At 37.9% G+C, this 26995-nt stretch overlaps 1 protein-coding gene across 1 annotated transcript in view; it reads right to left on the minus strand.

The window, feature by feature from the left end:
- KMT2C (lysine methyltransferase 2C) overlaps positions 1-26995 on the minus strand; it is a 267769-nt gene that overhangs the window by 192711 nt on the left and 48063 nt on the right. The window contains exon 2 of the mRNA XM_046670589.1: positions 4963-5051. Coding sequence (XP_046526545.1) covers positions 4963-5008 — 46 coding nt within the window. The 5' untranslated portion in view covers positions 5009-5051. The remainder of the gene's footprint in view (positions 1-4962; positions 5052-26995) is intronic.

Consider the following 26995-nt stretch of genomic DNA (forward strand, 5'->3'; position numbering starts at 1 on the left):
GATGTTTACTGCAGTGAAACCTACTTTGTATGACACTGTAATGATGGATACATGTCATTATACTTTTGTCCAAACCCACAGAAGGTACATCACCAGGAGTGAGCCCAAAGTTAAATGTATGGACTTACGGTGATAATGATGTGTCAATGTAGTTTCCTCAGTCGTAACAAATGAACCATGCTGGTGAGGGATGTTGATAATTGACAGGCTACACATGTGTGGGGGCAGGAGGTATACGGAAAATATCTGTGCCTTCCACTCCATTTTGCTGTGAACCTATAACTGCTCTAAAAACTAATGTCTATTAAACAGAAATTAAGCTAGAGGTAAACTGAGACTATCAATATGCACTCGTATTTATAAGCACAAGTATACATCCCACCTATGTAATTGCCAGCATATCCCTAAAATGGACTGGCACAGCTAATTCCCAACAGAAACAACATGACACACATCCCTAGAGCCCAGATTCTTATCTTAAATGCTATTCTCCACTAAAAGAACTGGGAGTCCTCAGAGAACAGGTGATCTCATATCTTGGGGCAGAGAGCATTAAAGACGAGCCTCAACACTACTGCTGCCAAAGAGTAATGAGCTTTGAAATATTCTGAGATGATGTGAAAAAGGACTCAGAAGTTTCCTATTCTTCAAGTAAGAAAAACTTAAATGCCAGAATTTCAGTTTTGTGGTGATACTGCAAGAACAGCAGTAGCTTAGAAAATACAAAAAGGAGGGGCCATCCCAGTGGCGTAGTGGTTAAGTTTGCATGCTCCACTTTCAGCTGCCTAGGGTTCGTGGATTTGATTCCTGGGTGTGGACCTACACATTGCTTATCAAGCCATACTGTGGAGGCATCCCACACACAAAATAGAGGAAGACTGGCACGGATGTTAGCTCAGGGCCAATCTTCCTCAAGGAAAAAGAGGAAGATTGGCAACAGACGTTAGCTCAGGGCCAATCTTCCTCACCAAAAGAAAACATAAAAAGGAAACTATAAGAACATAAACACTGCTTCAATTAGTGAATTGATGCCTACTAGGTGCCTGGAAGTATTCTAGGCACAAGGAATAAATCAATGAACAAGATAAATCCCTGACCTCATGAAGCTTACATTCTAAAGCAGAAGGCACACAATAAACAAATACATAATGTAATGTCCTATTTGTTAAATACTAACAGAGGAAGTAAAGCAGAAGGAGAGAGTGACAAGTGTTGCTTTTTGGGCAGGTTAGTCAAGAAAGGCCTCTGAGGAGAGAGCAACCAGAGATTTGACTGAAGTAAGGTGAATAAGCTATACGAATAACTGCGAGAAAGGTGTTCCAAGCAAAGATGACAGAAAGTGTTAATGCCTGAGAAACGAACACAGTTATGAACTCTGGGAATAGCAGGGAGGTCGTATGGGTGGAGCCCAGTGGAGGGAGCAGGAGGAGACAGGACGGACAGAAGATGTGGCTGGACAGGTACCCAAGGTCAGATTAGTAGTCATGGTATGGACTTCGGATTGCATTTTAAGTATCACCGGAGGCTGTGGATGATTGACAGAAGTGAGGTAAAAGACTCTTCCTTTGGGTCTGAAAAGACCACGCTGGCTACTATGGAGAATAAGACTAGAATGGGGCAGGAGTAAAAGCAGGGGCACCAGTTAGGAGGCTCTTGCAGCAGTCCACCCAAGGACGAAGGAGGCAAGTTCTGGAGTGACAGCAGTGGAGGAGATGAAAAGGGTTTGAAATGAGCATATACTATGAGGGTAAAGGCCAAAGCATTTTCTAATGGGCTCCATATTTTTAGCCAAAACAATACATGATGTCATTTACTGAGGTGGGAACACTGGAAGCGGAGAAAGTTTCAGGATAACAATAAACAGCTCCATAGAAAACACATTATGTTTGAGATCCCCTTTAGACATCTCAGAGGAGTTGTTATTAAGGAAGCTGGAGATACAGGTTGTGTTCAAAGCAAGAAAAGAGCTGGCAATATAAATTTTTAGAGTCACCAGCAATAGATAATATTCAAAGCAATTAAACTGAATGAGACTACCTAATGTGTGAGAAGATGAGCAAAAGAGAATGGAGAGAAACCAGTGAGGTGAGAAGAAAACCAAGAGAATATGGTGTCCTAAAAGTCCAGCAAAAAGAAGAGTTTCACAGGGGTCGGCCCCAGGGCTAAATGATTAAAGTTCTGCGCTCCACTTTGGCAGCCTGGGTTCGCGGGTTTGGATCTGGGGCATGGACCTACTCCACTTATCGGCCATGCTGTGGAGGCATCCTACATACGAAATAGAGGAGGACTGGCAGAGACGTTAGCTCAGGGTTAATCTTCCTCAAGCAAAGGAGGAGGAAAATTGGCAATGGATCCTGGCTCAGGGTGAATCTTCCTTACCATAAAAAAAAAGGAAAAAAAAAAAAGAGTTTCACTCTTGAAAGTGGTTAGCTCTATGAAATGATATGGGATAGTTAACGTGGACAAAGAATAAAAGCTGGTTTTGGTAATATACGATTATGGATGACATGACAAGAACAATTTCAGTACAGCAGGAGGAAGAAAGCTTGATTAAAGTAGGTTCACGGAAAAAGTGGTCAAAAATAACTACCGACAATGAGCGTGGACAACTCTTTCAAGGATTTTTGCTCTAAGATGAGCACAGAAGCAATACAGTAGCTGAAAGGGGATGTCAGATCAAGAGTTCTTTGTGCATAAGAAGGGTGGTGCTGCAGCACGTTCAATGCTAATGGAAATGATTCCCTGAAAGAGGAAATTCATGATGCAGGAAACCAAGGAAAACTGAAGGCACGAAGTCCACAATACAGCCATGCATCACCTAATGACAGGGATACATTCTGAGAAATGCACTGTCAGGGAATTTCATCATTGTGCAAACAGCAGAGCGTGTACTTGCACAAACCTGGATGGTTTAGCCTACTATACACCTGGGCTATATGGTACTCTCCTTACAGGACCGCCATCATATATGCAGCCCATCACTGACCGAAACATCGTCATGCTGCACACGACTGCGGATGAAAGGGGACAGAATCCAGGACACGAGCAGAAGTGCTGCCCTTAGATAACCACAGAGACTTTTCATCCCATTTTAACAGTAGGGAAGGTAGGATATATGGGCAGAGATGCAAGCAGGCAAGAAGATTTGATGGTGGGTGAACGTGGAATTTCTTTCCTGCTTGCTTCTATTTTTTCTTTTTTCACTGAAAGCAAGATCATCAACTAAAGAATGAAAAATGGGAGGTGTCTGAAGTTTGCCGAGAGAAGAGAAGGTGGTAAAAGAGAAATCAGTCAGCGAGTTGATGTTTTTCAGCTGCTAAAATGCAGACTTTGGCTTTTGATATGAAAACAAAACAGTGGGAGGAAGGCAGAGGAAGTTCAGGGTGTCTAAGAGAATGACTGCAATGACAGGTCGTATAATTTGAGCTGGAAAAGGACAGTGACAAACCTCATCAGTCAGATCACTGGATTGGAGGATGGGATATGGTTGAAGAATTACTGTAGTGTAGATATTAGCAGAAAGTGAGCTGGGAAAAGAAAAGGTAGTAGTCAGAGGGTAGGATAGTTGAAACTGAGATGTTGGAAGTGAAAAAGCAATTGTCCTAGTAAGTGATACAATGACAAAGGTTAAATCATGAGCATAAGAATGAATGGCTGAAGTGGGCTGGGGAATAAGATTTTTGAGGAAATCAAGGAGGCAAGAGGTCTGGCTATTGAATAGATTATTAAAATTGACAATGGGAGAAGCAGAGGACAACAGAAAGGCAGGGGCTGAATCTTAGAGAATGAGGGAGAGTACTCAAGAAGACAGCTGCTAAGTGCAACAAAAAGGGACCTGTGGTACGGTCTGAGGACACTGGTCGGTCTGAGGACACTGGTCGGTCTGAGGACACTGGTAGAAAGGAACTTGTAAATAATCACTAAGTCGAAAAACGTCACTTGAAACTTGAAAGGCTTTTCACTAGGAAGTAACAGTATACACTTCAGAAAAAATTTAAATGAAGGAAAAACATCACATAAAAAAGAACTAGTGGGGAACTTATACATAAATTCAAGTTCAAAGTGACGTGGTAAAGAATGTGCACCAAAGGGCGAAATGTAGAATTCTGAACTTCCAAGCTACACTCTTGTCATTCTAGCTACCTAGATCCTGTTGGAAAGAGGGGTGAGAATTGTAGACATTTGAAGGCTTTCTAAGAATCATAGCTGTATAACAGCAAAACATTTAACAATCAAAAATATTTTATGGAAAATTATATTTTTAAAGATATGGCAATTTCTAACTCTTCTCTAAAAACTATATGACATTCGGTAAGCATGAAGAAGACATTCAACTTCAGAGAAAAGTTCTACCACTATGACTAAACTCTATCCAACAACTGTTAAAAATATTGCCAATGAGAGACCATCTCATATAGATATGCTCTGAATAGAAGATGAAACCTACTTCCTTTGATAAATTATTAAATCACTAACTTTATGGAAATTTTGGAAACTACTTTGGGCAACCTACTCTATCTTCCCTTTGGAGGTGCCAAATACACATTAGCTTATTTAAGGCACCTAAAAGTCCAGGAGACCAGAAAGTATTTGGTCTGGTTTAACCCAGCATTTCACAATATTATTCACTAATGGGACATATTTTTTACCTCACACACACGCTAACACAATAAGCCTTAAACAAACACTACATGGTGTGTAAGCCAGAAATATACCATGAGCTATCATACTAACGGCCTGGAATTACTATCCATTCCAGTTTTAATTTTAACAAAACGTTTCTCCACAGACATTAAATAATTTATACTATATCTGGGCTTTAGGGAGGAAAAAAGAACTCTGTTTTTTCAGTTTGTCATTACTTAAACTATTTCAATAGATGGAAATTTTAGAACTCAGTATATAGACAAATGCTAACTGAGAAAATTATTATGTATTAAAATTTTTTTGAAGTGTTGATACCTGTTTCCACAATATTTTCTGTTTCTGTTGTCTCCAGCCCATCCATGCTGTCCTCATCTTCAACTGTAGATTTTCCTCTACTTCGAGGCCTACAGACAAAGAAATAAACACATATATTTAAATGTTAAATTTTAAGCCTTAGAATTATATTCAACACAAAGCACAAGTTAAAGGTATACAGAACAAAATAATTTAGGCCATTTTTCCTACGTTTTACCATATCAAATAGTAAATATCACAATTCATAATCATTTTTCCCTCAAATCCAGCCCTTCCTTACACATAAATGTGAGGACAGGCCCACATTAACATATCTGTGTCATCATAACTCACTTCTTTAAGTACTCTTCATTTTAGGCTTTGTCCCTCTTTTAGCTGACCTTGAGATGACTCCCTCTGTCAAGAGTAGTGGTTTTTCCATCTAACGGGGTTTTTCAAAGTGTACACATCAGGTTATACCACTGTATCTAAGGAAATTGAGGAGTGATAGGAGTGATGCCCAGATGTATGTATTTTTAAGATGCTTACACAGGTGAAAGTGATGCACACCCCTCAGATCACGCAAAAAGGAATTCTAAATATTAAACATGATCTAGTCATACCCACCTTACAAGTGTAATGAAATTTACTTTACAAACACTTCAGTAAAATAAAATAAACATAAGAATCATAGAAAAGTGAGATTCTTTAACCCAAGGCAGTTACAAAGAACAAAACTAATGCCTTTAAATTTTTGAAGCCTCATAAATAAGGGACAGAAATGAGTCAACAAAAAGAAATTAAAAACATATAAAATAATAAAAAACAAGACATTATATATTTTAAAAACTTAGAAATTGAAAAAGCAATATTCAGATAATTTCAGAGCTTTAAATTATTTCATTACTTGAAAGGATAGAAATGAACTCAGTATTTAGTTGAAAAACACTGAAAGAAGAGAAAATAAGAAACAAAGGCTTAACAATATAAAAAATTAGGCAAAAAGCTGTTTTAAACATTAGAAAATCCATTTAAATCACATTTTTTAAAGTATATTAATCAATCAAAACCAATAAAGGAGACATAAGAATTTTTAGTTAAAGTGGTTAAAGTCCAAATGTTTTTATAGGTGAACAACTGCAAACTGTCAATAAGTCATCCCTACCCCTTAAAATATTAAAAAGAAACATTTGAACCAAAATTCTAACAAATACATCCAAAAAATTATGGATGAAAAAAATCCAGGGGCTGGCCTGGTGGCACAGGGGTAAACTTCGCACGTTCCACTTCGGCAGCCTGGGGTTCGCCAGTTCAGATACCAGGTACGGACATGGTAGTGCTCGGCACGCCATGCTGTGGTAGGCGTCCCACATATAAAGTAGAGGAAGATGGGCACTGATGTTAGCTCAGGGCCAGTCTTCCTCAGCAAAAAGAGGAGGATTGGCAGCAGTTAGCTCAGGGCTAATCTTCCTCAAACAAACAAAAAAAAAACCACTAAACTAAATATTAGTAAATATAATCAGAATGCAGGTATGATTTAATATCAGAAATTTGTCAATATAACATACACATCAGTCAAAATAGTACCATTTCCAACTTCAGGGGGTTGGGGGGAAGCAGAACTAAATAAGAGAAGACGAAGCCCTGGGGAAAGGGTGATCAGGACTAAAGCATTCTAAGGTTGATTTTATTGTTCATGGACAAAGAGAGAGAATTATTACGTTTAGAATTTAAGTCAAGTAGTTATGTTTAAATTTAAAAGAAAATTTTAAAATAATCAAAGGGAAAAGAAAGGATGAGAAAAGTTTGACCAAATCAACAGCAGGCAGTAAAGGACAGAATTAAATACATGGTAAATAGAATATAAGATAAAAAATAAATACAAATATGAGTTTTCACAGTAAATATAAATGGCTTAAACTTGGCCATCATTATTTAATGATAAAAAGACTAATTCACCAGGGTAACATAAGTCAACAGAACTTCAGATTACATAAAGCAAACATTTAGAGAACAACAAACACAAAATGAGAGATTCACAATCATTATGGGAGATTTTAACATCCCACTCTCAGAAACTAAGAGATAAAAAACTGTAGTTAAAAGCATTTTAAGCAAGTACGTGGAGAACATATTTAACAAGCTTCTTTAGATGACTCAGTCAAGCCTCCTGTGCGCTCTGTTAAACTACAGGATTCAGAGGTAAACAAAACAAAATCCCTGCCTTTAGGAAACTACATCCTAATGAGAAGAAATATTTGTTACTCTTGTAAACAAATAAAAACACACATAACATGAAGAAAATACTAAGGAAAGAAAATAAAGCAAAGAATGAAGGACTAGCTACCATTTTAAATAAGAGATTTATAAAATAAACTTTATAAAATAAAATTTTATATGAGTAGGAGACACTTCAATAGAGACCTGAAGTATTCTTATCATATTCTCATTACTGAAGAAACTGCAAGCTTAGCTGGGCTTTGTCACTTAATTTTCCAAACTAATGTCTACCCTATTTTAAGTTTCTCTCTCCACTATCCTGACCATGACTAAGTTATCATTTTTTGGCACAACTGGCTTTATTTCAAACTTGTTTTATCTATTTTATAGATATATCAATATCAATATCTCAATCTATTGGTTGTCTGCATTATGGTACTTATCCCTTACAAAAAAATTTTTAATTTTTGCTTTGCTTTTTTCTTTCCTTCTTATTTCTCCTATTCTTGGTTTTGGTACCAATAAGACATGGTTTTTACATTCACCAATCCATGAGAATTCCTTTCCTGGGGTCGGCCCCGTGGCTGAGTAGTTAAGTTCGCACACTCTGCGGTGTAACCCCAGGGTTTTGCTGGTTCGGATTCTGCGTACGGACCTAGAACCACTCATCAAGCCACGCAGGGGCAGCATCCCACACAGCAGAGCCAGAAGGACCTACATCTAGAATATACAACTATGTACTAAAGGGCTTTGGGAAGAAGAAGAAAAAGATAATAAAAAGATTGGCAACAGATGTTAGGTCAGGTGCCAATCTTGTTTTTAAAAAGAAGAGAGAGAACATAGAGAATTCTTTTCCTTCTGGTCAATGAACCAACTTACCAACATCATGTCATTTTCAAATTTCCCACATTTCATCACATCTTTTTATTGCTGCTCACAGGCTTCTGGTAGTGATTGTTCTGACTAATCAAACACTGAATTTGTTTTCTCTCAATGTAAAAGATAATGGTCATACTTGTCAAACGGACATCAGTTGCCAATTTCCATATTTAAATGGAAAAACGGATGCATACATTTTATATTTCCATTCTTCATTCAGATATTCCTAGTTTTGGTTTTCAATAGAACTTTGAAGTCTAATTATAAATGACAGCATAAAGATTATTTAATCTTTCCTTGGTTTTCCTTATTTTCTCTTTTTCCTTTGTATCTCTTAACCTTTTCATTTTAGTTTTCTTGGATTCAATTTGTTGCAAAGAAATTTGAAGTAAAATAATACCACTAACTTTACTTGAGAAAACTTTCCACCAAACATTCAATGTTCCATATTAATCTTATAAGTTAAAACTAATTTGAGTTCCTAAAATAACAGAAGACATCTACTTAAAGCCACATGGGAGTAAGGGGGTTCAAAATTACCTTCCAGCCATAAACAACTAGAAAAACAGACAAAATATAAGAAACCACCATTATCAGACATTGGTCAAAAGGTAGGCACAGGACTGTAATCCCTGAACAAAAGGAAACAAACAAGGTGAACCCTACCATCACAAAGGCTTCCTGCATGGAGTTAATCTACAACTGTAGCACAGAGAGGGGGAACTCAGAGACTGGCAATTGTGCTGAAAGAAGGAGACAGAAATTATCAGCTCAGGAGGCTAAAGGAGGCTAGAAACCGTGGGACAGAACACAAGAGGAAGGAACTGTGCAGGAAAGAGTTCCAGAAATCTGCATAAGAGTAACCTCAAGTTTTTATTTGACTATCAACCCTTATAATTGTGGTGTAAAACGCATCAGGCTGAACAAGTACAGCTTCCAAGGAAAGAACAATTACAGAAGAGTTGCAATATGAACAAATTCCAGAGCTTACAGTGAGCCAAGAATCAAACATGTTCCCTCCAGACACAGTGCCAAGCCCTCCTTGACAACATAACACACTCAACAGAGCCCAGAGTAGAACACACCTTTAAGAATGGGGCTAAATGAAGCCTAGAACAAATAAGACTCTAGACCATCTCTAAAAGACCTAACGAGTAATCTCAACAGAATGAAATGATCCACAACTAATTTAACTGCTGGGAAAATAAAGTTCAACACTTGTTAAAGCATTACAACAAAACTCAGCTCTCAGGAAAAACAAAAAAATTCACATGTGGCATCCAATAAAAATTTACAAGGAATACAAAGAAGCAAGAAAACGTGAGTCATAACTAGAAGAAAAATCAAAGAATAGAAACAGAGATAACAGAAGTGACAGGCACGGCCATTAAACCAACTTTTATCAAGATGCCTCACATGCTCAAGAATGCAACCGAAAACAAATGAGAGGAGAGAAATTGAAGATATTAGAAAAATAAAATGAAATTCATAGAGGTAACAGTAAAAGATGATATCAAATGAAAATCTGACTTTGAAAGATTAACATCTGATTAGAAATAGCAAAAGATAAAATGACTGACCTTAAAGACATTGCAAAAAAAAAAAATCTATCCAAAAGAAAGGACAAGACAAAAAAAGACAAATCCAGCTGCAGTGCCCTGTGGGACAAGAGCACCCAGTCTAACACACATGAGGTCTGAGTTGAAGGGAAGGGAACAGAAAAAACATTTAGTGAAATAATAGCTGTAAATCTTGCAAACTGTATAATTATAAACCCACAGATCCAAGAAGCCCAACAAAATGCCAAACACACACACCACAACCTCACATCAACAAAATGCCAAACACACACACCACAACCTCACATCAACAAAATGCCAAACACACACACCACAACCTCACATCAACAAGGCACTTGAGAGTCAATTTGCTGACAGAGTAATAAAAAGAACATCTTAAAAGCAGCCAAAGAGAAGACATATTACTTAAGAGGAACAAAAGATAAGAATGACTACAAGCTTCTTCTGAAACTTTGTGAGCCAGAGGACAGTCAAACAACATATTTAAAGTGCTTGGAGAAAATTAAAGAAATCTGTCAACTATGAACAAAACATGCAGCCAAAAGCATCCTTGGAAAACAAGATTAACCTAAAAACTTTTTCAAACAAACATGCTGAACAAATTCTCACCAACAAATCTCCATTACAAGATACGTTAAGAAAATTCTTCAGACAAAAGGAAAATGATATTCAATAAAAATCTGGATCAAAATTCCTGCAAGGAAAGGAAAAAAGAGTGATACAAGTGATAATACGTAAGTAAATATAAAAGATATTTTTTCTCCTTTTTAATCTCTTTAAAAGTTAACTCACGGGGGCCAGCCCCATGGCTGAGTGGTTAAGTTCGCATGCTCTGCTTCGGTGGCCCAGGGTTTCACTGGTTCGGATCCTGGGCGTGGACATGGCACTGCTCATGAGGCCATGCTGAGGCGGCGTCCCATATGCCACAACTAGAAGGACCCACAACTGAAAATAGACAACTATGTACTGGGGGCCTTGGGAGAAAAAGGAAAAATAAAACAAAATATCTTTAAAAAAAAAAAGTTAACTCACTGTTTAAAGAAAAACTAATAATTTATTGTGGAGTTCATAATAAATATAAAATTAAAATAGTTCAAAACACAGTCGGTCAAAGTGAAAGTATAGTGATGTACAGGTTTTATATTACCTCCAAAGTGATAAAATGTTACTTGAAGGTAGACTCTGATGAGTTAAAAATTCACAATGTAAACCCTAGAGCAACTCCTTCATAAACACACACTCAAAACAATCTATAGCTTATGCGTCAAGCGGCAATAAAACAGAATCCTAAAAAATATTTCAAGTAACCAAAAAAAAAAAGACATAAAAGACAAAGGAACAAAGGAAAACAAATGGGACAGAGAAGGAACAAATACAAAACAAAGAGCAAGAAGACAGATTTAAACCCATCCACATCAATAATTATGTTAAGTGCAAATGGTCTAAACACTACGATTAAAAGGCAGAGATTAACAGATCAAATTTAAAAAGCAAGACCCAACTATATGCCGTCTATGACATACACACTAATAAAGAACAAAGAGACACAAAGACACAACATGACAACAGTAATCAAAAGAAAGCTTCAGAAACTATATAATTAAACAAAATAGACTTCAAACAAGGAATATTATAAGATCTAAAGATGGACATTTCATAATGATAAAAGTGTCAATTCATCAAAGAGACAATAATCCTAAATACGTATGCACTCAATAGCGAAGCTTCAAAATACATGATAATTGAAAGGAGAAATTTTTAAACCCACAATTACACTTGGATATGACATCACTCTGCTCAATAACTGACATAGGTAGACACAAAATTCAATAACGACACAGCAGACTTAAGACTACTAACAACCAAGTAGACCTAACTGACAGAGAACACCCCACCGAATGACAACAGAATACCTATTCTTTTCCAGCACACAATCCCCAGAGAAGACCATACTGTAGGCCTTAAAACAAAGTTCAACAAATTTTAAAAGAGTGAAATCATACAGAATATGTTCTCTGGCCATAATGGAATTAAACTGGAAACAAACAAACGAAAAAGATATAAGCAATATACTCCACTATAACTATGGTTAAAAAAAAAAAACCCACAGTTCTAAATAACCCATTAGTCAATAAAGCAATGACAAGGAAATTAGAAAACAGCTTAACTAAATGAAAATGAAAACAGAGCATTTCAAAATTTGTAAAATTCAAGTAAGCAGTGAATAAAGGGAAATTTAAGTAGATATAGCAGAAAATAAGGGGGCTGGCCTGGTGGTGTAGTAAAGTTTGAGCGCTCCACTTAAGCAGCCCGGGGTTCGCCGATTTGGATCCCGAGCGCAGACCTATGTACCACTTATCAAGCCATGCTGTGGCAGGCACCCTACATATAAAGTAGAGAAAGATGGGTACAGATGTTAGCTCAGGGCCAAGCTTCCTCAAAAGGAAAATAATAATAAGAGAATTTTTTAGTGAATGAAACTAAAAGATGGTTCTTTGAAAAACATTAAAATAGATGAGTCTCGAGCAAAAGTATAATCAAGAGAAAAAAACACAAACTACCAAGAGAAAAACTGAAAGTTCATCACTAGAGAGACTGTATAAATTAAAGGACAAAGAAAAAATATTACAAATAACTTTGTCAATAAATCAACAACTCAGACGAAATGAACAAAATCCTTAGAAGTCACAAATTACCAAAAGTGACTCAAGACTAGAAACAGAAAATGTGAATAGCCAAAAGTCTACTTAAAAAATTGAATTTGTAAGTATAAACCTTCCCAAAGAAAACCCCAGCCCCAGATAACTTTATTGATGAATTCTATCAAACTTTTAAGAAATAATACTAACCCCGCACTATCTTTAGGAAACAATGGAGGAACACTTACCAACTCATTCTATGAGGGCAACATTACATTGACAGCAAAATCAAAGACATTATATAAAATCAATATCCATCATAAACATTGACCCACTCTGCAGAAGTAAAAGAGGAACACTCCAGCACTCATTTTTTGCAGATACAATTGTCATCCCAAACCAAAAAATCGATAATGAAAGGAAATAAAATTACAGCCTGTTTTTCACTTTAAAAAAAAAAAACATAAAAAATCTCAAACAAAAGATTATCAAGGGGTGCCAGTTCTGGATGACATGGGGGAATTATGCCAAACTTTTTCTCTCACTGAATGCAAGTATAAAACATAGTAATAATGCATAAAACAACTATTTGAGTTTCCTTAAAAATATCTAAAAGCACATTGGTCAGGAACAGACACTAAAATTCAAAGTACTGCCAAAGTGTCACTAAATTTACTATTTTTTACCTCTCCAGGATCCCCTGGCCTGAACTCAGAGCAGTCTGAAACCCAGCAGTGCTGAGGTCCTGAAAGAGCGCTCACCTGAGCTAGCCTGCAACGTACCCATGGGTAGATCTGATCCTAATTAGTGTAACAAGGACTTTGAGAACTGAGCTAACAGACTTCTGGCCCAGTCCCACACTGACCACTTAATCCTACACACAGCACAGACAGAAACAGCACTGCAGGGGCTTTGAAAACTAAACTGACCTTACCATATCCCACAAAAGACGGGCTGAAACCTATAGCTTGTACCTATCTAGGCCAAGTGCCTGCTGAATCAAAAACATCAACATTCTCCAGGCGGTGTTTTTAAAACCCAGTCTCATCATTTTCAAAATGTTTAGGAAATAATCCAGAATTACTTGGGACACAAAGAACCACAAAAATATCAAATCACATGAAAAAATACAATGAACAAAAAGCCAGTGTAACACAGAGGTTGGAATTATCTGATGAGCACATTAAGGCAACTATTATAAAATGATCAAATGAGCAATTTTGAACACTTTTAAAACAAAATTTAAAACAGAAAGTGTCAACAAATAGAGGATATAGAGAAGAACCAAGCAGAAATTTTAGAAATAAAAATTACAAAAACTAAAACTCAGTAAAAACAAATACTAAATGGTAAGCCTAAATCAAAACAGATGAATTACATTAGACCTAAGTGGTCTAAACACCCCAGTTAAAATACAGAGATTGTCAGAAGTGAGTAAGAAAACATGACCCAACTATATGCTGCCCATATGAAACTCAATGCGAATATAATGACAGTTAAGGAAACAGCTATATGATACAACACTAATCAAAGTTAAACTGGAATGCCTATGCTAATATCATACAAAGCAGACTTCAAAACAAAAAAAAATTACCAGGGATAAAGAAGGACAGGACATATTGATAAAAGGGTCAATTCACCAACAACACATAATTCTAATTATAAATGTGTGTGCACGTAACAACAAAACTTCAAAATACATGAAGCTGAAAAACACTCAAGTACATTATTCTCACTGAATCCTCTTAACTATCCCACTGAAGTAGGTATTATTGTTCCCATTTTACAGATAAGGAAATTGTAATTCAGAAAGGTTAAATAAGTCACCCACAGTCACTTAATTGGCCGGAGCTAAAAATCACATTGAGGGCAACATACTGGGGAGAATATCCATGAACTCCCCCTGCTAAGGTCTGTAAAACTACTGATTCCTCCTAAATTTCAATTAAAAAAACATTTTTTGGAGGTGGGTGAGCTAGCTATCTAGAGCAGTGTGTATGTTTGCTACCAAAAACCATAATTTTAGTCAGAACCTCACTACTCAGCCCCTCACATATCAAAGTGGGCAAGAGAAAGAATCTTGTAAGCTCAGAGTTCATCTCTCCTCTAAGCATCTCAGAATTTCACTCCACTGGCCTGGGACACAATAAGCTGCATACTCTCAAAAGACAAGAGGCTGAAAGCAGGAACTCAAACAGAAGTATTTGTACACCCATGTTTACAGCAGCAGTATTTAGAATAAACAAGAGGTGGAAGCAACCCAACAGTCCACTGACAGATGCATGGATAAATGAAATGTGGTATATACATGCAACCAATACTATGCAGCCTTAAAAAGGAAGGATTCTGATCCATGTTACAATATGGATGAAGCTTGAAGACGTTATGCTAAGTGAAATACGCCAGTCACAAAAAGACAAACACTACGATTTTACTTAAATGAGGTGTCCAGAGTAGTCAAATTCATAGAGGCAGAAAATAGAATGGTGGCTGCCAGGGACTGAGGGGAGGGCAGAAATGGACAGTTACTGTTTAATGGATATAAAGTTTCAGTTTGGGGAAGATAAAAAAATTTGTGGAGATGGAAGGTAGTGGTGGCTATACAACAATGGGAATGCAGTTATGCCACTGAACTGTACACCTAAAAAATAGTTAAAATAGTAAGTTTTATGTTACATATACTTTACCACTTTTTTTAATCAATGAAAGCAAAATCTGACTCTTTGAAAAGATTGATAAAATTGATAAACTTTTAGCAAAACTGACAAGAGAAGACACGAACTACAAATATCAGGAATGAAAAAGGGATTTCACTATAGACCCCACAGACATTAAAGGATAATAAAAGAATATTATGAACAACTCCACATACATAAGTTTGACATCTTCAGATGAAATGGACCTCAAAGATAAACTACCAAAACTCACCCGAGATGAAACAATTAACTGAAGAGCATTATAACTATTAAAGAAATTGAATTCACAGTATAAAATCTTTTGAAATAAGGATCTCCAGGCCCAGAGGGCTTCAATGGCTAATCCTACCCAACATCCTCCTGCAGAATTGGAGGAGATAACACCAATTCTACAGAATCTCTTCTAGAAAACAGAAGACAGGGAACACTTCCCCATTCATTTTATGAGGTCAGCATTACCCTGATACCAAAACCAGACAGACAGTACAAAGAAACAAAACTACAGACCAATACCCCAAATCAACAGTGGCATAGAAATAAGAATACATTAGCAATTCAAATTCTGGAACATAAAAAGAACAATACACCACAACCATATGGGTTTTATCCCAGGAAGGTGGTGCTTGTTCAATATTCAAAAATCAATCAATGTAATTAGCCATTCTAACAATCTAAATCACAAGTCAGCAAACTATGACCCACAGGCCAAATCCAGCTCTGTGCCTGCTTTTGGAAATAATTTTATTGGAATATAGCCATGCACACTTTATTTGCATATTGTCTACATCTGCTTTCATGCTACAATAGCAGATATAAGTAGTTACAACAGAGACTATATAGCATGCAAAGCCTAAAATATTTACTATTTGATCCCTTTGCCAAAAAATGTCCTGACTTCTGGTCTAGACAAGAGAAATCACATGATCATATCAACAGACACAGAAAAAAAGCATTTGACAAAATATAACAACTACTTATGATAAAAACTCTCAGCAAAATAGGAATAGAGGAGAACTTCCTCAATCTAATAAAAGGGATCCACAAAAAATCTACAGCTAAAATCATACTTGATGGTGAAAGACTGCATGTCTTCACCTAAGATGGGGAAGAAGGCAAGAATGCCCACTTTCACTACGTTTATTTTCATTAACAGCATTTTAGCTAGTGTAAATCAGGCAAGAAAAGAAAAGAAAGGCAAACAAATTGGGAAGGAAAAAATAACATCATTCTTATTCTCAAGCAACGTAATTGTTTATATAGAAAATCCCAAAAAGTCTACAGAAAAGCTCCTATTTCTCATAAGTAAGTTTAACAAGGCCCTAGGATACAAAGTCTATGTTCAAAAACCAAGCATATTTGTAAATATTAGCAATGGACAATTGAACAGTGAAACTTAAAAAACAATTCCATTTACAATAGTTACAACTAAAATGAAACATCTGATTATAAATCTAACAAAAGAGATACAGAGTGCGTGTCAAAAACTACTAACCACTGATGAAAGAAATCAAAGAAGTCTAACTAAGTGGAGAGACGTGCCGTGTTCTTAGATTGGAATACTGAACATAGCAAAGACCTCAGTTCTTCCTCAAATTCATCTGTAGGTTTAATGTAATACCAATCAAAATCCCAGGAAGATTTTTTAATACGTGGATAAATTGATTCTAAAATGTTCATAAAGAGCAAATGGAACTAGAATAGCTAAAACAATTCTGTAAAACTTGAGAAAGTTAAATGAATCTCACTATTTGAATACAAGTCTGCTATAAAATAGTAATCAAGACAGCAGGACACCAGTGAAGGTACAAACAAGGGAACAGAGTCTTTCGACAACAGTGTAAAAGAAATTCAAGGGAAGAATAAGACTAGACTTATCAACAGAAGGTGTTGGAAAAATTAAACATTCATATGCACAGACACACAAAAATGAAGCTTCACCTAAAACCTCACATCTTCGATAACAACTCAAAATGGATTATAAACCTAAGTGGAAAACATTATACTAAAAAACCTTTAGAAGAAAACATAAGAAACCATCATGATGAGGGTTAGGCAAAGAGTTCTTACACATCGTTCCAAAAGCAATCCATATGAATCAACACAATCCAAAAAAGAAAAAAGGAAATTGGACTGCAGCCAAATTTAAAACTTTTAGTCACTGAAAGGCATCATTTAAAAAAAGAATGAAAATACAAGCTACAGATTAGGTGAAAATATTTTCAAATCAAATAACAAACTTGCATCCAGAATCTATAAAGAATTCACAAAAAACAATAAAAACAACAATAGTTTGAAATTTACATTTTTTTAGGCAAAGGACTTGAACAGACACTTCACACCAAAGAGGATGTAAAGATGACAAGCACATACAGACATAATCGTAAGTCATTAGGAAAGTGATCATTAAAACCATAATGAGGGACTTCAAAACATACTATAAAGCTACAATAACCAAAACAGCATGGTACTGGTACAAAAACAGGTGCACAGATCAATGGAATAGAATTGAAAGCCCAGAAATAAAACCACACATCTATGGACAGCTAATATTCGACAAAGGAGCTGAGGGCATACAATGGAGAAAAGAAAGTCTTTTCAACAAATGGCTCTGGGAAAACTGGAAAGCCATATGTAAAAGAATGAAAATTGATCATCCTTTCTCACCATTCACCAAAATAAACTCAAAATGGATCAAATACCTAAAGGTGAGACCTGAAACCATAAGGCTTCTAGAAGAAAACGTAGGCAGTACACTCATTGACGTCAGTATTAAAAGGATATTTTCAGACACCATGCCTTCTCAGAGAAGGGAAACAACAGAAAGAATAAACAAATGGGACTTCATCAGACTAAAGAGCTTCTTCAAGGCAAATGAAAACCGGATTGAAACAAAAAAAAACAACCCACTAACTGGGAAAAAATATTACAAAGTCATATATCTGACAAAGGCTTAATATCCAAAATATATAAAGAACTCTCACAACTCAACAACAAAAAATCAAACAACCCGATCAAAAAATGGGCAGGGGACATGAACAGACATTTCTCCAAAGAAGATATGCAGATGGCCAATAGGCACATGAAAAGATGTTCACCATCCCTGATCATCAGGGAAATGCAAATCAAAACCACACTAAGATATCACCTTACACCCATTAGAATGACAAAAATATCTGAAACTAATAGAAACAAATGTTGGAGAGGTTGTGGAGAAAAAGGAACCCTCATACACTGCTGGTGGGAATGCAAACTGGTGTAGCCACTATGGAAAACAGCATGGAGATTCCTCAAAAAATTAAAAATAGAACTACCATATGACCCAGCTATTCCACTACTGGGTATCTATCCAAAGAGCTTGAAGTCAGCAATTCCAAGAGTCCTGTGCACCCCGATGTTTATTGCAGCATTATTTACAGTAGCCAAGACATGGAAGCAACCTAACTGCCCATCAACAGATGAATGGATAAAGAAGATGTGGTATATATATACAATGGAATACTACTCAGCCGTAAATCAGAACAAAATCATTCCATTTGCAACAACGTGGATGGACCTTGAGGGAATTATGTTAAGTGAAATAAACCAGTTAGAGAAGGACAATCTCTGTATGACTCCACTTATATGAGGAATTTAAAAATGTAGACAAACAGAACAGATTAGTGGCTACCAGGGGATAGGTGGGGTTGGGGGTGGGCACAAAGGGTGAAGTGGTGCACCTACAACACGACTGACAAACATTATTGTACAAATGAAATTTCACAAGATTGTAACCTATCATTAACTCAATTAAAAAAAGCATCTGAACCAATGAAAACACTGGAAAAAATAACCTCATCAATTTAATAATCCAGTTAGAAGATGAGGCCTGAAAGAATTGTTCAATGGACATTCCATTCTGTGGTAAAGCAGCTTGAACAGCCAGTCACCAAGTTTTGTCCTGTTTTTAATTCAAAGGCAAAATCCGATTATTCATTTACTCAGCAAATATTCGAGTGCTGGCTATGTGCTGGGCACTGTTGTAGGCACGCCAATAATTTTTATTTAGTAGTCCTGATTCTGTACTCTAGAGCAGTGGATCTCAACCGGAGAGGCCTCCTCCAACCCCCTACCCCTGCCCCCACCCCCCGCCCCTGGACAATTAGCAATGTCTGAAGACACCAGCAGGTAAGAGTCCAGGGATGCTGCTAAACATCCCTCAACACACAGCACGGCCCCCACAGCAAGGAATTAGCCAGCCCAAAATGTCAACAGTGCCAAGGATGAGAGACTGCTCTAGAGCAGCACATTCTATTCCCTCTTCCTAAGTAACTGTTTAATTCATGTTACTTCTATTTTCTCCTATTTCTATTGTACAATAGAAGCCTTAAAATATCTTAAGAAATGCAAACATGGGGGCTGGCCCCGCAGCCAAGTGGTTAAGTTTGCCACTCCGCTACGGCGGCCCAGGGTTTTGCCAGTTTGGATCCTGGGAGCGGACATGCCACCACTCATCAGGCCACATTGAGGCAGCGTCCCACATGCCACATCTAGACGGACCCACAAGTAAAATATACAACTATATACTGGAGAGACTTGGGGAGAAAAAGCAGGAAAAACAAAAAAGATTGGCAACAGTTGTTAGCTCAGGTGCCAATCTTTAAAAAAAAAAAAAAAGAAAGAAAGAAATGCAAACACGAAATTTGGCAAGGGAAACTAAACATACCATGAATCTTGAGATTTGGTTTAAAAAATTTTTATAAGCTAAATTTTACAGTAACTTTTAGAAATAAAATTGTCTTCCTCTCCTGATGTCTAGTGTTCTCAAAAGCTCAGGCTAAAGCTTAGGGGAATGTCTGATTATTCCTTTTCCTTTTGTGTCCCTGTAGCAGTTAGTCACCACATACTGCCACTTCTTTCCACGTAACGTCTCACATCTCAGTGTATCCCTTCCTACTCCCAATACTATCACCTGAAATATTTTACTCACTGTTTCCTCTGGAGCTCTCAGCATATCTGTGTCTGTCTCCCTCCCTCCCAAGCTATGCTACTCACTGACACTGCGTTTTCTCGTCTGCTCAAAATTCCATAAGATTGCCTGCAACATACCAAATAAGAACTCAGTCCTGAAGCTTGGCATCCAAGGCCTGTTTTCAACAAATGACCACAATCCACCTTTCCAATTCTTTTTCCCACTGTTCCCCTCAGGAATATCCTTTTTTCAGAAAAACGAGTTATTCTGGGGCACACAAAGAACTTTTCCAAATTAGAGAAATCAAAAGCCACTCACAGTTCATTCAGATAAGATATGCTTTAAACTCAGAAGAGCCATAGGGATCAACTCATAGGGAGTCCTCATCTACCCACAGTTCTCTTCCCCGTGAGGCAATCCCTCAGCTCACGCCACTGTTCTGACTTAGAACATCCCCTATTTCTCTTTCCACCTCGAGGAACTCGCCTTACACTTCAGATCTACCATCTTTTTTTTTTTTTTTTTTTTTTTAAAAAAAAGTTTTTTTTTTTTTAATGATTTTATTTTTTCCTTTTTCTCCCCAAAGCCCCCCGGTACATAGTTGTATATTCTTTGTTGTGGGTCCTTCTAGTTGTGGCATGTGGGACGCTGCCTCAGCGTGGTTTGATGAGCAGTGCCATGTCCGCGCCCAGGATTCGAACCAACGAAACACTGGGCCGCCTGCAGCGGAGTGCGCAAACTTAACCACTCGGCCACGGGGCCAGCCCCATCAGATCTACCATCTTTGCAAACAACTCTCACAACATCGTAACAGCCATCTCTACCACAACCACCTGGCCCACCGCACCCACCCTACTACCCCAGAGGGTGGCTCTCAGCCCACTTTACTTGTTGGCAGTGAATGTGTCATTTAATTTTTACTAGTTATCTTGTATATGCAGACAGCTAAAAGTATGATTGATTCATTTGTAGGCAGAATGGGGACTGGTGGGGGGCGGGGTTTATATTCCCAAAGCAATCTTCAATGCTCTTCTAAAGATTTTTTTTAAATCACAATTCCCAGAATTGGCAAGTGAGTAGATAAACAGGTATATTCATATATTACTGGTGAGAGTATAAATCAATATAATTATGTTATAGTGATATTTGTCAATATTAAAAGTCTTTAAAAATCCATATACCCTTTGGCCCAGGAATTCCACTTGGGAATTTATCATGAGTAAATTATAAAGTGCATAAAAATTTAACTATATAAGGATATTCATCTGCGCATTATTTCTAACTCTCAAAGACTGAAAAAAAAAACGTCCTTGTCCAACAAGAAAAGACTTCAGATGAACCATTTATTTCAGCATTTAAGTAGCTGCAAGTAATACTCTGCAGCTACTAAAAATCCCATAGTACCGTGGTTATTCACATGAAATTTTTTTTTAAGTGAGGAAGATTGGCCCTGAGCTAACATTTGTTGCCAATTTTACTCTTTCTTTTTCTCCCCAAAGCCCCAGTACATAGTTGTATAACCCAGTTATAAGTCCTTGTAGTTCCTCTATGTGGGATGCCACCACACAGCATGGCTTGATGAGCAGCATGTAGGTCTGTGCCCAGGAGCCGAACCGGCAAACCCCAGGCCGACAAAGCAGAGGACATGAACTTAACCACTACGCCACCAGGCCAGCACCCGACATGGAAATCTTTTTATGACTATCCTCCTTAAGTGAAAAAATATAAACAGTATGATCCCATGTACCTGACTTCATATAGTATGAATTTTTCATTTTTCTGAATGTTTTCTGCACACGTGTATACACAAACACAATTTGTGGGTATGTGCAAAACAAACATACCACTAATAGGTTTGTAAACCTTAAGATAATAGGATAAAATATTTTTATTTTCTTTTGTGGATCAATATTTGTAATTTAGCTGTATTAATTTTTTTCTCATATAATAAACACTTTTAAGGCCTATTTATAATTGAATGGGAATCTTACAAAACCTAAGAAACCTTGGTTTAATGTATCTGTGGGAAAAACATTTTCAGTAGGAATGTTAAAACCTCTCGCTATGGTTGAATGATCAAATCGTCATCAGCTACACTGAGGATTCCCTCACTGACAGAGGCAGGACGGCTACTAGACCAGAAACCCTAGGAAAGACTCTGCTGATGTAAGACTAAGGGGAAGGAAAGATGCCAGGAAACCCAGGGAGAGGAGGGGTTATATGACACAAGCTACGGGGACCGTTTTGTGTGCGCTGGGCACAAAGCATGAACTTAGATGAGAAGGGTGTCATCGAACCAAAAAGGCAATACAGTGGAATGCTATGGGAATGAGCTGAAGAAGCCGAATGCTTAGTTTCCACGTCACCTCTACCTTCTGCTACAAGTATAGTCTTGAGCAAGTCACTTGACTTCCCCTGCGAGTCTGCTCATCTGTACAATGGGGCTGCGGGCATGCCGAGAACAGCTGGGCTCTACAGTGAAGTGCTCATCAGTCATCTACAGCTATTACCATCACTGCTCTTACAACTACGCTATGGGGGGCTGTGCTGCCAGGACAGCAGCAGTGACTTCTCAACCATCACTCACTTTCTTTTAGACAGCATCCTTTCTAGCCTTGCCAGTCACCCAAGCTCTGAAAAGAACAAGGGCCAGGACTCTAGAAGGGGGTCTGGGGCCTGGTGGGGGGAGAGGGGGTGGCGGCGGGCAGGGAGTAACACCAAGAAAGAAGATCAAACCTGTATAAGCAGTTCAAGAAAAGGGCAGCTTGAGCCACTCTCCACGGTGCTGCCCAGAGCCATCTTCATAAAACGCATTGCTATGTCACTCACCTGGATAAAACCTTTCAATCTCTCTCCATGGCCTTCAGAGTTAAATCAAAACTATTCCTTAAACCGACTTAAAACCCACACTACCTCTGCAGCCTCATCTCCTGACTCTTACACCAAGCACACCTGGCTTCTGGCCATAACAAACCCACTCACTCCTCAGGGTCTTTGTGCTGCTCCCTCTGCCTGGAAAGGAACCTCTACCTCCTTCAGCAAAAACCAAGTGCCATTCAACCTTCAGCTCAAGATCAGCTCCAGAGCCCTTTCCTGACCTTGAAGCCATGTACCTCTGCTGTGTGCTCCCCACTATGTGCACAACACTACGTCTGCCACACTGCACCGTTCCACCACCAGCCAGTGACGCTGTGGAGGGGTCGTGCCTTTATCTGTGAATTTCCAGACACTTTCCTGCACAGTGACTGAAACATAAAAAAATAAAAACTTATCAATCATAGTCGAGAAATGCTCGTGAACCAACTAATTAACTGCAAAATGGTAGAGAAAAAGAAAGAATCAGACATTTATCCTGCCTCTCCTATATAATCTGTTACAGTGGGGAATCAAATAATAGGTGAGGACCATTTTTCTCTTTATAAAAAGTATTCTAGCTAATAAAATGAAGGAATAACAGAATTAGAGCATCATCATTTTACAACCCCTACTGAATCAACAGATCTAAGCACCGGTCATCAGTAGCTGCTAGTATCACAAAAACAGACAAGCAGACATGACGCGCCTCCTGATAAAGAATGCACCACCACAGAAGCAGCATGAAAGTAAAAGGGAACCTGAATCGGATCAAGCCTCTAGTTCCAACTACTGATTTGGAAATACAGAGAACAGAGAAACATGTTAAACCTCAGGGAGACAATCAACAACACCCAGACTACGGGAAATTATGGGGCAAATGACCTGTTTCTCCCACAAATAAACTGCAAGAAGAAGAGGAGGATGGTAACTTCGAGATTAAGACAGACTTAATCACAATGCATAGAACTTCTCTCAGATCCTGATTCAAATAAATAGTTTTTTTAAAAAACTGAGACACCTGCTTAATATGAACACAATATTTGACGATACTGTGGATTTAACTGTTAATTATTTTTAGGTACGACAGCGGTACTAGGTTTTTGTTTTTGTTGTTAAGACTGGCACCTGAGCTAACATCTGTTGCCAATCTTTTTTTTCTTCCTCTCCCCAAAGCCCCTCGGATACAGTTGTATATTCTGGTTGCAGGTCCTTCTGGTTGTGCTGTGTGGGACATGCTATGAGGCACGCCACCTCAGTACGACTTGATGAGCAGTGCCACGTCCACGACCAGGATCCGAAGCAGCAAAACTCTGGGCTGCCAAAGCAGAGCACGCGAACTTAACCACTCAGTCATGGGGCCGGACCCTAGGTTTTGTGTTGTTCTTTTTTTGTCTGTTTTTCAGAGATACATTCTCAAATATTTATAAGTGAAATTACATTATGACTGAAATCTGTTTCAAAATAACACAAGAGAAGTGGGTAATGGTATAAATGAAGCAAGGCTGGCCATGTGCTGATAACTGTTTAAACTAGGTGATGAGCACTCGGGGTTATTATACTGTCCTCTACACATGTGTATATGGGCAAATTTTCTACAACAGAAAGTTAAAAGAAAAAAAAGCCAAAAGGAAAAAGGAGTGACCATAAGTCTACTGACTATAAAGGCAAGTGGAGAGAAGGAAAAAAGATCAGAGACAGAGGTGGCAGCAACTTGGAAGAAATTATTTTAGCACAAAGAAGACCTCTGCTGAACTAAAAACACCACGAGAAGAAGATTCAGGACAGAGCAGAGTGCAGGGGTTAAGTGGGGCCACGTGTGACAGCTTTCAGCACGGTGTCGGCAGCACAGGCCCTGCAGTGAACAATGCCTGGGTTCAAATCCTGGCTCTCTGACTCACTCTGTGCCATAGTTTCCTCAGACGTTAAAAAAGAAAAAGAGGATAACAATCATCTTTACTTCCGAGGACTTCTGAGAACTAAATGAGTTAATACAATTATAATATACAGTGCCCCTAAACCAGGGCTTTAAAGAAGTTCTCAATAAACGCTAACCGTTCCCCTCCTCCTTGTCACCCTCCCCATTTTACAGATGGAACAGACCGCGGTGGTGAAGTGACTGACTTAGCAGCAACTTTAGAACCATCTCTGGTGGGTACTTATGACTGACCGGCTGGCTATTCCCCACTCACATTTCGTGCTGGGCTCGCAGCCTGGCTACATTTCCCAACTTCCCTTCCGTGTGTCCCAGTTCCAGACAACAAAATGTGGGCAAAAGTGAGAGATACCTCTTCACTACCCTCAGGCTTCACCCCAAAACCTCCGATGCATTCCTGCACCCCTTTTCTCCTCCATCTGCCAGCAGAAGAGCAATGCCCAGGGCAATCTTGGAAGTCACGTGTTAAAGACAGCAGAGAACAGATTAGTACAAGTCCCAGGAGACTAAACTGTTAATATCTTAAGCCCCTGAGATTTCAGGGTTTATCTGTTAAAGCAGCTGACATAACTTCAACCAACACAGTACTCTTTATGGACCCATCTCAACAATCATCACTGCTCATTTCACACGGGGAGAACTGAGGCATGGAGAGCGTCACAGTCACACGATTAGTCAGTGGTGCCGCCAGGATCTGAACCAGCACTGGCTTAATACAGAATGCAGGCTCAAGACCTGTGAGTGGAACCAGGATTTCTATACAGTAGACACATTTAATATAGAATTTGTTAAGTACTCCTAAAAATAGCACTTTAATCTCTCAGAAGAATAACACTGGAATAGTGTTACCTTCAAACAGAAAGATATGAATAGACTCCCAAAAGTTTAAGTGGGGTCTTACAACAGACAAGAAACACATCAGAATAAATACCACATACATTACAAACACAAATTTGTCCTCACAAACAGCCATGTAGTACAAGGTGTTTTTTTTTTAATTTATTTGTTTGGTGAGGAAGACTGGCCCTGAACTAACATCTGTGCCGATCTTCCTCTACTTTGTACATGGGAGGCTGCCAAAGCATGGCTTGATGAGAAGTGTGTAGGTCTGCACCCAGCATGTGAACCCACAAACCCCAGGCTGCTGAAGCGGAGCATGTAAATTTAACCACTACACAACCAGGCCAGCCCCACAAGTCTTAATTTTTTAATCCAACTTTTCCTCCTTGACTTTACCTTAGCCATCTTTATATACTGATGATTAGCTAAAATAATTTTTTAATATTAGTAATTTTTAAAAACAGGATTCAATAAACGGAAAACTCATTTTATTCCAATCATCACTGAACTACACCTATTTATTAATCAAAATGTACCTATGAAAAGACGCATAAGATATACTGTTAAGCAAAAGAAGCAAGTTAACAGAACAGCGGTTATAGTATAATTCCATTTGTTTTCAAAAAACGTAGCTACCTGTTGTCTATATTTTTTTTTCCATGCACATACATCTCATATCTACAAACCAAATATATCAGGAAAAGAACATAAGAAAGCTTCCAGTGATCACATCTAGGGAGCAGATCTGAGGTTGTGATTTATACCTTTAGTTATAGTTTGAATTTCTAATGAGCATGTATGCTTTTATAATAAGAAATACTTTAAAATAAAGATATATTTATGATTTACAGTCAAGTGATCGACTCCCCAAATCCCATATTACCATGATATATAGCAAAGCACCTGGGTTGGGGAAAATAAATGTAGCCCAATTTCACTCATATATGTGTGTATATATACATGTGTTTATACCTCTATAAGTAAACCTATTTAAATAAAATACACATGCACACAAATAAGCATGTTCTAATCAGGGGATTTTGATGACAAGTTAATCAAGCACATTCCTTTTTGTGAAATTTAGTCCTAACCTAAAGAACACCTGGGATTTTATCAGGAAAAACAATATATAAGAATACATATTAAGACAGACTTCTCAATTTCTTTTCTTTCTTTCTTTTTTTTTTTTTTTTGCTGAGGAAGATTAGCCCCAAGCTAACAAGACAGATCTCATTTTGGGTTCAAACTTTATAATGTTTGGGGGACTATTTTAGTCTTGAGGCTCTCTTCAAATGTTTCAGACTTTTCAACAGAAAAGAGCAATTCAAAATTAAATATCATTCATCAATGACTTCACTGTGTCCTAAGCACTAGTCTAGATTAATATAAGATTATAGCACATTCATCAAAATAGCATTTGTCAAGAGCCCCGAGTTAGTTGTTACTGTAATTAAAGTATATTA

Source organism: Equus quagga, chromosome 8 (genome assembly GCF_021613505.1).
Source record: "Equus quagga isolate Etosha38 chromosome 8, UCLA_HA_Equagga_1.0, whole genome shotgun sequence".
NCBI lineage: Eukaryota > Metazoa > Chordata > Mammalia > Perissodactyla > Equidae > Equus > Equus quagga.